At 35.6% G+C, this 12,336-nt stretch overlaps 1 protein-coding gene and 1 long non-coding RNA gene across 4 annotated transcripts; one reads left to right on the top strand and one right to left on the bottom strand.

The window, feature by feature from the left end:
* Positions 1 to 991: 991 nt before the first annotated feature.
* LOC120119146 lies at positions 992 to 4,045 on the bottom strand. Its single transcript, XR_005515814.1, has 3 exons — positions 3,758 to 4,045; positions 3,211 to 3,507; positions 992 to 1,381 (listed from the first exon to the last, which is right to left on the bottom strand). It is a non-coding gene; the product is annotated as an uncharacterized LOC120119146 (long non-coding RNA).
* Positions 4,046 to 8,042: 3,997 nt separating this feature from the next.
* LOC120119105 (polyadenylate-binding protein 2-like) lies at positions 8,043 to 11,917 on the top strand. Of its 3 annotated transcripts, none has more exons than XM_039138989.1 (6): positions 8,043 to 8,284; positions 8,362 to 8,464; positions 8,918 to 8,988; positions 10,994 to 11,185; positions 11,336 to 11,460; positions 11,534 to 11,917. In XM_039138989.1, the coding sequence occupies exons 1-6, from the start codon at positions 8,162 to 8,164 to the stop codon at positions 11,604 to 11,606; spliced, it is 687 nt and encodes a 228-aa protein (XP_038994920.1). In that variant the 5' UTR covers positions 8,043 to 8,161; the 3' UTR covers positions 11,607 to 11,917. The 3 variants fall into 3 exon arrangements, with proteins under 3 accessions (XP_038994920.1, XP_038994922.1, XP_038994921.1); XM_039138991.1 differs by having other exon boundaries at positions 8,045 to 8,284; positions 11,336 to 11,454; positions 11,550 to 11,917; XM_039138990.1 differs by having other exon boundaries at positions 8,047 to 8,284; positions 11,550 to 11,917.
* Positions 11,918 to 12,336: the final 419 nt, after the last annotated feature.

Here is a 12,336-nt window from a genome sequence, read left to right as displayed (position 1 = left end):
AGATGTTTGCTTCATGCAAAGCCACAGAGGTAAATTGTATGGAACAAGTATAACAGGCCAAGTATTATACAAAGTACTCATGATTTTGAATGGATTAAACCCATCAGTTGTAAGACCGAGCCTGGCATTTTGAGAACTTCTCACAAAACTTGGATACTTGTAGTCAAATGACTTCTAAGCTAAAGAATCCGCAGGATGCCGTAATAATCCATCATCGGTTCTGCCATCATGATGCCACCTCATAGACTCAACAGTCTTGGAGGACATAAACAATCTTTGTAGCCTAGGTATGAGAGGAAAATATCGCAGAATCTTTACCAGTTTCTTTCTTGATCGTGCTTGAGCTTCATCCTCAGTAACATTTTCTGCGTCCCTAGTCATGTATCGAGATTTTCCGCATACATGACAAGACTCTTGGTTTTTTCGATCACCCCGATACAACATATAATCATTTGGATAACTATGAATTTTGTCATATCCAAGACCCAAATCTTTTATCATTTTCTTCATATCTTTGCATGATTGAGGGATTTTTTCAAAAGGAAACACTTCTCCTAGTAGCTCCAACAATTGCGTAAAAGAGTTACCAGTCCACCCTCCCAAGCATTTTAAGTGGAAAAGACGAATGTAAAAAAAGCTTTGAAAATGTTGATCCCTCATAAAGTTGTTCATTCATGTCATTCAACAACTTGTAAAACTTTGCCGTTTTTCCATTTGGCTCTTCATCTCATCCAGTTCTTCCCATCTCAATGAAATCATTATCATCATTGTCACAATAATTTTCGAATAACTCGTGGAAGAAGATGATCCTAATATAAACTCTCCATGAAATATCCATTTTCTATACCCCGAACAAATCCAAAAACAACTAGATGCTCGTACACAACTTCACGAATGTGCCAATTAATGTTAACACGATTCTTACAAGGGCAAAGAATCATATTCTCTTGGCTTGCATTCAGAAAAACTAAATTTAGAAAATTTTCGACTCCATTTCGATATTCGACGCTTACCCTTGAGAAATCCATCCAACTCTTATCCATTTCGTATTTATGTAGTTTCAATATCAAATGTTAAATGCTAATATTATACAGAAGTTATAACCTAAACATAAGCATTAAACTATAAGATTTAGTATAAAACTAATCACTTTCACATATCTTAAACCTCCAGCATTTAAATCTAAACAAACTCATATTTCACAATTTGTTCGTGACCAAGTTCATTACCGTTGTGATGATAACTACAATTTCAATCAATTAAAGAATTCATAGAAAATGAAACTATTTTTAATAAGCTGAGGAACCTGATCTTGTTGGAGGAAAGGTGCAGGTAGTTTCAACTGGTTTTGAATGTCCACGTCGAACAGATGCAACCAAAGCTGAAAATGAAACTATTTTTATTAAGCTAAATGGGTTGGCGATGGTAAAAGATATGAGAAAGACAAACAAAAATGATAATGAAAAGTACATATAAAGGGAAAATGGAACTCAAAAGTATCACACAGGATGAAAATAGAACTTACAGATGTAATAATCACTGCAAGATACAATCACCTACCATTATTGCAAGTTCTTGATTAATAAAATCAATAGTTCAAGTTCAACACATTATAAACAAGAAACAGTGATCTTCATTCCTAAAAAAAACATAACCTAGCAGTCCAAGCAGCTGGGTTTTCATCGTAAATAAAGGGACCCCAAATTGATTCAAACCAACAACCGATAGCAAACAGTGTAAAACCAAAGCAAATTTACTAATAAAACCCTTCTGCAAACATCTAATTTAATCAAATAAATGGCAGGAAGAAAAAAAGCAAGCTTAGTTCTACCGATACTAGTTCTACTGATACCACTGCCATGCCTCTGTATTCAGCATGATCACAATTTTCTTTCCTTTCTTCATGGCAAATAAGGAGTAATTGCACTTTCTAGAAACTTTCTTCGGGCCATAAAGAGATTTGAAACATATTCATAATCTAGCTTACCAATGTTAGTCAAAGAAAGCTTATGCATGGTAGAACCAGTGTGTAAGAACCTCAGCCTTACCATTAGGCAAATGCACAAACCTAATTTACTGGAATTTAATAGCATGTACCCAACTCATCCCAAGACATGTCGAATGGTGATCAATGATATCTCAATGTCCCAGTTAGTTTCTAGCTGTATGTTTGATAAAAGGAAGAACATTGTTCCATTCACAGTTCAATAAAACTATCATTAAACTATCCACACATTTCATTACAAATCCTGAAATAGAAAAGATCTTGGCATTCATCAAAACACTACAAATTGCTTGAAATAGATTCTAGAAACTTTCTTCGGGCCATAAAGAGATTTGAAACATATTCATAATCTAGCTTACAATGTTAGTCAAAGAAAGCTTATGCATGGAGAACCAGTGTGTAAGAACCTCATCCTTACCATTAGGCAAATGCACAAACCTAATTTACTGGAATTTAATAGCATTACCCACTCATCCCAAGACATGTCGAATGGTGATCAATGATATCTCAATGTCCCAGTTAGTTTCTAGCTGTATGTTTGATAAAAGGAAGAACATTGTTCCATTCACAGTTCAATAAAACTATCATTAAACTATCCACACATTTCATTACAAATCCTGAAATAGAAAAGATCTTGGCATTCATCAAAACACTACAAATTGCTTGAAATAGACCTCATATGAAGTTGCAATCAATAATGACCACATTTCATTTGGGAGACTACTCCATCTTACAAGCTCAATGAAGGACTGGAATTGACTATTCTAGAAAAAAGAGTATTTGGAAATGACAATGGGATACTAATGTTCATTTTTCTTTTTCTTTTTTGTTCATGCTCCCAAAGAAACATTTATAGATGTGCATTAGTTACCCCTCTTTTGGTTGCAAACAAAAAGTTAATTTCATAAAAGGAGAAGTTTACTTCAATCATTATATTTCCAGCAAATTCTGCTTCTATGTTCATATCGACAGCAACTTTCATCCACACAAAGTTATCATGCATGAAGGTAAAGAAATGAAAGGGGAAGAAAACAATGCAATTCGTTCAATTTGTGATACCGACAAGCAATTTTCTGTTGTTTTAAGTCATTCTTTTGTTATTGGTCTCCAATATGACTAATTTAGCCCATGACTTTGGAGTCTATGATATGGAAAATCTAGCCCTAAATTCAGCAAACGAGCAATACCAAGTAAATTGAGCATACCTACGTCCTTTTTTTCTTGTTTCTTTTTTTTGATTAAGTAAAATGGTTGTTGCGGTTACGAGAGAGCTGAGGCCGCTTTATAGGATATATTATCAGGTTCCTCAAATGTCATTGAAGGGTTAGCAGCAGAATTCCCAAAAGTAGGCTGAGCACCACTACCTCGCCTAACCGGGATGTCTGGTTGCTTTGCTGGTGAGCCACTCGATATGTCAAAAAGACCAGAGTTTGAATTGTTTTGTCTTGCTGGCCATACGTCCTCCCGAGGCACTGGAGTTCCAGGAGAAAAAATCGACCGATCTGCAACAAATAAGTTAACTGGGGAGGGGAATAATTAAGCAGAAATGACCTATAAATTGGACTGAAATCGCGATAGTAGGAACCATGGAAAATATGAATTGTTTAAAGGCTTTTAGTAAAAGGTTTACTGGTTAATTGATGAGAACCAGTGTGTAAGAACCTCAGCCTTACCATTTGGCAAATGCACAAACCTAATTTACTGGAATTTAACAGTGTAAAACTCGATTAGGCAAAATGGTATCAGTATTACCTAGGGTTCAATCGTAGAGGAGCTGAGCTTGAACCGATGGGCTTTCAAGTTGAACTGAGCGCAACGAGGGAAGCAAGGTGTCGAGCAGGGAAATGAAAACGAAAAACGTCTTTGGAAGATAACTGCTGCCAAAGTGGTCGGTTATGGGCTTATGGCCATTGATCACTCGAAAGTATAACTCGAAAGATGACTTACTTTTTTGATCACTCGAAAGTGCTCAATTCTCTCGACAGAACATTTGGGGCTGTTAGGGTTCGCCAGTGAGAAGCAAAATGAAGAGGGGGCCTAAAATTTGGGACTTTTATCTAAGTTTGCGGCGTTTTTTTTATAGTTGTGATATATCGCGTCGTTTACTTAAAAAAAAAGTCATTATTGTTCAAGTCTATTGCGGTGTTTGTAGAAAAATGTATCTATAGTGTAACTCTATCACGGCTTTTTACTTAACAAATGCCTCTATAGATTACACTTATTGCGGCGTTTGTACAAAAACGACGCTAAAATATAAATATTTTTGCGACATTTGTTATCCAAAAGCCACTATAGATAACACCTATTGCGGCGTTTGTATTAAAACGCCGCTAAAGTACAAATATTTTACGACGTTTCTTGATAAAATATCACTATATAGTAAACCTATTGCGGCGTTTTTTATATAAACGCCGCAAAAGTCAGGTATATAGCGACATTTTTTGATATAAAAGCCGCTAATTACCTTTATTTTATATGACTTGATTTTAAATATTTCATTTATGCTCTACATAAACTAAAATTACTATAATGTAGTTTTATCTAATTACCAACAACCATGCATTTTAATTAAGACAAAAGTTATGCATAAAAATACTTAACAACATAATACATTAAAATTTAGAAACATTCAAGTTATGCACAAACAGTCTTCACCATATTGTTCACTATAATTTATTCTTCATTGCTCCTTCATGGGGAAAGGACGTAAGAAAGCTGTTTTTCTTGTTTGACGGCGCATCGTTAAGTTTTTCCTCCGTGTAAACTCTATATGGAGAAACTCTTATCCATTTCACCAAATAAATCCCCTACATCAGGTTCACCAAGAAGACTCATTGTGCGCTGTAGTGCTTCACTTGAAACAGATAACGACCTTCCACCTACAGTATGAAACTTGATTGGAGGTGGCTTTGGAACTGAATCAAACATTAAAAAAATTAAATAGAAGATAGAAACTTTTACTTGGAGTATCAGTAGAGGCAACGTCGTCTTCATTGAGGATATATATTGCTTTTGCAATTGAAGATTCTTTCAACGCCACAGAGTTAGCAATTTCGGTTCTAAACATCGGGTATTTATCCACTCCTCTATCATCGTTCTCAATAAGCTTTGAGCATCCTACATGCGTGCGATCTATGAAATTTGAGAGTACAAAATAAAAATATAGCGGCATAAACTTTCAACGATTAATTATTACCTTCAATTAGGAGATCGACCATGGAAGGGTATTTTACAATAGGAGGGCTTTTCGGGTCATCATCGAGTTTCGAGGGCAAGTTCGGACTGATAGCCTCCCAACGATAATTTGATCCATTATCAGAGCAAAGATGCCACGTGGACATTCCGATGATAATTTGTCTTACTGAATGCAACACCTGCTCTTTGTACCACAACCATTTGTTCACATTTTGAAAAGCTATTATTTTTCTATTCGAAAGCTATTATTTTTCTATTCGAAAGCAAAAAACCAACAGTAAACTAGTAAAACAATATGTATAGATATTATTTTCTTATTCGAAAGCTATTATTTTTCTCTATTACGTTAGCTTTATAGGTTTTCCCCATTTTCAGAATACCAACAAAAAATAAATGAAAAAGTTCAGTTGTCAGAGAAGGGATCAAACCGTGGAATCGTGAGATAACTGTTTGCCGGTGAGAGGGCCGATCAGACAGAAGGTGACGTCGCCTAGAATCGTGTTAGGGTTGTTGTTGTACCAGAGAAATCCCTTTTAGGGAAGCAGCGTTGAAATGACTTTCAGGATCGAGCAGGATAAAAGGGTGGAGCATATATTGACCCTTTGGCGGTGTTTTTTTAAACAAACGCCACTGCAGTCTATGTTTTTGCGGCGTTTTTATAAAAACGCCACTATAAACTAACATATTTTGGCATTTGTAAATTATTACTCTATTGCGGCATTTTTTGCACAAACACCACTATAAACAACCCTATTACGATGTTTGTTTGATAAACGCCGCTAAATTACTTTTTTTATAGCATCGTTTGTTGGACAAACGCCACTATAAACAATCCTGTTGTGGCATTTGTATAAAAGCGCCGCTAAATTACTACTATATTGCGGCGTTTGTTGAAAAAATGCCACTATAAACAACTCTATTCCGGTGTTGGAGCTATAAACGTCTCTAAATTACCACTATATTGTGGCGTTTGTTGAAAAAACGCCGCTAAAGTATCATTTTGTGGCGTTTGAATTGTAAACGCCACTACATGCTTAAATTTTGTGGCGTTTACCCTAAAAACGCCGCTACAGAACACTTTTGTTGTAGTGATTAGTTTCCATGATTACCCTACTAACCTTTTTATTATCTGCAAGCTAATCTTTTTCGAACCATATCTAAGTGGTTGCATCGACGATAGCCACTGGTAGCTGGAAGGCTAAGGCAAGCTTTAGTGCGATGGTTACAACTTACATCAATTGACTGCCAGGAGTTGCTGGAAAGCTTTCGGTACGCACGGAGACTGAAAATAATGGAACATTGGCACCTGAAAACCACGATGAGCATGTGAAAAATGAAACATGAGCGGTGAAAATGAAACCTCACTGGTGGAACACAATGTTGAAGTAAAGAAAATACATGATATCAGGAGCATCAAACATTGAAGTGCCGGACTTATTGTCACCAACTCACCATATGTATAATGTTACCTAAGTTGCCATTTTGATAGGTCATTTGCCTGTTTTAACTCATAATGATGTTAGTATAGGGGATTCTTGATGTTATATGAAAACAAAGGCTGAGAACTGAAGTGAAGCTAAAATACAAGATAAATGGATAAAATATGTAACTGCATTGAAGCAAGCAACAACTCAACTACAGAATTTTGGTTTCATATAAATCCCCATCCCAAAACATGCAATTAGCAGCTGCCCTTGCAAGCAGAACTATATATCAATGTAAATCCTCATCCCTTACAAACATATATTCCCTATTGGACATGTAACAATGATCTTTCCTGCTGGTGATGTAGAATTGTCGTTCCCATGATTCTCACCGGCAACTAGTTTCTTCTTGGTCTTGGTAAGCACAATTAAGAACGCGGTCTCAACGTTTTTTTTTTTGCTGCAATAGCCGAGGTCTCCATGAAAAATAGTCCCTTCCTTTTGAGCAAATTCTGTGGCATCCTCTGATTGAACTTCCCGCTGCTATTTAAGGTCACTTTTGGAATTCCAAATAAAAAGAATAATAATGTTCTTGTCAGCATGGCCATGCAACTCTTCCAGTCAGCGTTGGATGTGATCAAAGGTTTGACGTTTGGTAATATCATACCAGCATTACCCCCAAGAGCAACCCTGTAGCATATGCACTTAAGTTGTAACAGTGTTCAATATAGCATAAGAAAAGAAGGAATCAATAGCTGCTCATAAAACAATTCTTTTAACGGAGATAAGTAAATAGTATCAGTCCACTTAGGGGATACGCTTGAATATTTTACTTCAACACTGTATTTAGATACTGTTGTAGACATACATCATTGTGTTGTATTGTATTGTTTGCTTGCATTGAGAGAGGTGGATGACTGCATATACTGTTTGTATTGTCTTTCCGCTCTACTAGTTTTAACTGATCCTTTTTATTATAACCACTTATATTCAATTTATTAATTGATTAATCCAGATTAGATATTATATAGACTCAATGTGAGATTATTCTCTCAACTAATTTAATCCAATCTCAGGATTCAAACCTAACCTTATTTAAGGAATATTGTCCAAATGGTTGTTAATAGTTTTAACTACTTTGTTTATTTTCAGATTGATTTATTTTATAAAACTTTAACACACTGAGTTTTTTAATATTATATATATGTATTTAAAATTATTAAAAATATTAAAATTTGATCGACACTCGTATGATCGAAGAGAACGTTAACTAGAAAGTCCATTTGGATTGAAAGAGGCCCAACCCAAGAAATCTCAGGCAGGAAGCGACGTCGTTTAAATACCACGGAAAGCCCTAATAACTCTTTTGCAAATTACAAGCATTAATAACCCTGGGGAGAAGGGTCACCTTTGATCTTCCCTCATCGGACGGCTATGAAAGCATGAGCAAATCGAAGTTATCCAGTGGAGAACGTATTCTTAGACTTGGGAGACTCCTAGAAGAATCAACGAACTCACAGGAGAGGGATTAAAAAAAATGGATGAAGAGGAGCATGAGGTATACGGAGGTGAAATCCCCGACGATGGAGAGATGGAGGGCGAATTAAACCCTCACAACGGCGACGTCGACATGTCCGCCGCCGATGAAGACGCTGTAAAGGTAATTATTTTGTAAACAAATTAAAAACCCCAACTGAAGACTCCTTTATTGATACTATAGTTGTTTGATTGTTGTAGGAGTTAGATGAAATGAAGAAACGATTGAAGGAGATGGAAGATGAAGCGGCGGCTCTCCGTGAAATGCAGGCCAAGGTCGAGAAGGAAATGGGTGCTGTTCAAGGTTTTTCAGCATTTTCCCCCTTTGTCGTGTTTATATTTGGCGATGTTTATTTGATCTGAAATTTAGTCTACAATTATGATGTTCGGGCTTAAGTTTTTGGTTGTCTGGATTTTTATTATTTAATTTGATAAACCTATCTACTCTGAAACTCCAAACTTAATTTGTAAGTGGATTTCGAATATTAGTTTATTTTTTATAAAAGTGAATCTACTGTATTAGTAGTTTATAGAGTTTACTGGAGAATTCTTACAGGGAGTTATAGCCTGGATTTTTGTTAATTCTATCTATATTTCTAAGGTGCTGATCTGGTTTACTGGAGAATTCTTACAGGGAGTTATAGCCTGGATTTTTGTTAATTCTATCTATATTTCTAAGGTGCTGATCTGATTTTTTAACCACTATTTGTCTCAACATAAGCAATTGTTCTAAAATAAATATCACTGTTTATCACAGATCCTGCTAGTGCGCCAGCTAATCAGGCAAACAAAGAAGAAGCAGATTCACGTTCTGTTTTTGTTGGCAATGTGAGATAAATATTGTCTTTCTTCGTTTACCTTTAGACTCATAAAAAGTTGTCCTTGTATCTAGAACATCTATATGGTGAACCTTCTTGCATTGATATCTGCTTGGATATTTCTTAAGGAGAGAAAAGAGGATGGGTTTTCTATATGGTTTGTTTTCTGATTTATGGATCATTTTAGCACGTGGGTTAACATTTTAACATCTATAAATATCTGGTGACTTTGGATTCGATGTGGGTAACTCTCCGCATAGAATCATGGTTTGACCTTAACACCTTACTATGATTGCAGGGTTGTTAATTTTCCTCGACTTGCCTTTGTGTTTCCGCTGGAATAGTTACTATGTTTTAAACTTTCAAGTATTGGCCAAAAGCTATTTTGCCTTTACATGATATTGTACATAAAGATAGTAGAAATGATATCTGTATGCTAAATTTCAAAAAAGGGAATAAGAGGGAAGAAGTGAGAAAACGAGGGGGCAAATTCCTCAAATATTTCATGGAGGAAAAGAAGAAAAAGAAAAGTGATGGAAGAACATGAATGTCCAAAAAGAGAACATGCTGAATGGGTAAAAAGTAGAGAGAAAAGAGAAAGAGAGAAAAAAAAAAGAAAGGTTTGAAAGAAAAATACATATGAAAAAAAAGAGAGAAAAATCTATATGATGGAAATTTTGATTAGTTTAATATGATGCACGTAGAAAATTTATATTAGAAAAATCAGGGAGATAAAAGTATTATAATACCAATCCCTGAAAAGTGCAACTGGGCTTGTTTGGAGTAGATGGGTGGAGGTAGCATGTTACTTAACATGCTTCAACTTCTTGCAAGCGATTCGTTTGCTTCTTTTGAAGAACTAAGCCAAGTCAACCTATGCTCTCTAAGATGCAAGAACATCGTTGCTGGTGGTCATTGGAGTATGAACCTCAGAAATTTGTGGTCATTTGGCTGATGCGGTGAGAGGCATTTTTTGCTTCTTTGTAGCCTTATTCTCTCGCTGTCCATTTGTGTAAATAACATTGTTCTTATTTCTCTCCTTTTTAGTTGTTTCTGTGAATTTTTCCTACTTTTGAGAAAATGCATCCTATTAAAACACTCCTTTTAAGTATAGGATACATGAATTCTCTTCCTGGATATCCTTTAAGAATTTGCTTTTGAATTTTTTTTCTTTGGCTGGGGGATCATAGTCACTAGAAATTGTATTCTAATTAAAGAAAATTCCCTCCCGGTCATTTATTTTTTGATACATATGCCTTGTTTCCATCAATCTGTGGGTTCTCTTCTTAGTATTTTTGTTGTTATATCCCAATTTAAGGTCTTGATCAAACTCTACTTTTCCTCATTACCATGTTTCCTTAAACATCTCTCATTTGAAGTTACCCTTTTTATTTTGAAGTGCTCAACTGTTTTGATGTTTTTACTGTTTCAAGTTTAGTGAATATTGATACAAAATTGTATGTTGTGGATAAATACAGGGTTAGATGTGAGAAAATTAGCATATGTTGTAGGTACTGTATATTATGTATAGAATTATAGTCTACATGAAAAGATAGGAAATATTCGAGTTGCTGTTGCTCTCCTGATATTTCACGGGAAATTTGTTGAACAGCAGTTGGAAAGTGCCAAATTTGTTTGCATTGTGGTGTTCATTAGACCTCGCAAATTAGATTTTTGTAATAGGAGTTGATTGGTGGCATTGCTGAGAAAGAGAATTTTGAGTGCCAGAAGATTGATCGACTTTGATAATTGTATATGACATTGCCTAGACCTTGAAGCAACCATGTAAACAGCTTGTTTAGTTGGTCTTTGCTATCAGAAAAAAAGTCATGTCTCTTAAGGCTTAACCTCCCCCCAACCCCCAAAGGAACATATCATGTTCTCATTCTCTGCAGCTGCAGAAGGTTTAAGGTGAAAATATCATGATAACCAAGCAATAATGGTAGCTTTTCTTTGGTACTGCTGCCGGACTATTGTTTCTCTTTGAATACCTTCAGTTGAATTTTATTCTGCAGGTTGATTATGCATGCACACCTGAAGAAGTGCAGCAGCATTTCCAATCTTGTGGCACTGTAAATAGAGTTACAATTCTGGCAGACAAGTATGGTCAACCAAAAGGATTTGCTTACGTAGAGTTCCTGGAAGCAGAAGCTGTTCAAGAGGCTCTTGTGCTGAATGAAACTGAATTACATGGCCGACAGTTGAAGGTATTATGTTTTCTTTAATAGTATGAAGCTTGGTTTTCTGTTTCTTAAAAATGGAGCCTGGTGGCCTTTTCAATAAAGGTTTTGTGGTTTCTTTAGCTACTAATGAAGCCTTTCTAAAATATATATTTGGGTATCCCATGTGATAATCAGGTTTTGCCAAAAAGGACTAATGTTCCAGGGATGAAGCAGTACCGTCCAAGGCGATTCAATTCTATGGGTTACCGGGCGAGGAGGCCCTATGTACCACCTTATTTTTATTCTCCTTATGGGTATGGGTGTGCTTCTTCTTGTGCTTAGATTCTCTTCATCCGGTTCACAAATTAGATCCTATTTTCTTTTTTTTTACTTAAAGAACTCATTGCAGGAAGGTTCCTCGATTCAGGAGGCCAATGCGGTATATGCCCTACTACTAGAAGACTGAGCTAATGATGACATGATTACCGAGTGTGGGTCGTTTGATCGAGTAAGTATAATTCTTATTCCAGGCATTATGGGCTGAGGATATAACCAGGCACTTAAATTTGCTGAATGCAATTTGAACCAAGTGCTATGTGTGTGCTGTATGACATGTCCAAAGTATGGGAATAGGTATAGTTAATAGTTTGGACAATATATGAATTATGGATGGTGCTGTGCAATTTTCTCATCTTAGTTATGTTTCATGTTGCTTGAAATCGTTGTCAATACTTTGATGTAGTTGAATTAATAGACGGTTGTTATTTGTAGGGTTAAGCAATAAATTGGCATCACTCACTTTGGTTGCTTCGTTTCTATTTTTCTTTTCATCGGTGCCTATTTGTTTTAAGCTTTAAGCCAAGTGAAGTTTAAACAGGTTTCGTCCACCACCAACTCTTCCGTCTCTATAAATTTAATATTATCATTTGGATATTGTCTTCTTTTTTCCGAGTATAATTGGATTAGGGTAAACTACATAAATTATCATTAATATTTGAGTAAGTTTTTGTTTTTTCACTTAAACTTCAAAAATAACAAATTAGTCTCTAATGCTATTGATATTTGAGCGAGTTTTAGTTTTTCTCACTGAAGTTTCAAAAGTAACTCAGTAATAGAAAGCTAATGTGGCACATTAAACTAACTTATTCGACACTATTTGACATTAAACTAAATAACACTATTTGGCTACGGAGGAA

The sequence above is a fragment of the Hibiscus syriacus genome, unplaced genomic scaffold (assembly GCF_006381635.1).
Source record: "Hibiscus syriacus cultivar Baekdansim isolate YM2019G1 unplaced genomic scaffold, ASM638163v2 tig00110331_pilon, whole genome shotgun sequence".
NCBI lineage: Eukaryota > Viridiplantae > Streptophyta > Magnoliopsida > Malvales > Malvaceae > Hibiscus > Hibiscus syriacus.
Note: the sequence above shows the minus strand (reverse complement) of the source record. Positions and strands in the feature narration are given on the sequence as shown.

Bases quoted from the DNA above. Each gene is read 5' to 3' on its own strand.
- LOC120119105 (XM_039138989.1), top strand. From the start codon at position 8,162: ATGGATGAAGAGGAGCATGAGGTATACGGAGGTGAAATCCCCGACGAT. The intron at 8,285-8,361 runs GTAATTATTTTG...TGATTGTTGTAG, and splicing joins CCGATGAAGACGCTGTAAAG to GAGTTAGATGAAATGAAGAA. The intron at 8,465-8,917 runs GTTTTTCAGCAT...TGTTTATCACAG, and splicing joins GGAAATGGGTGCTGTTCAAG to ATCCTGCTAGTGCGCCAGCT.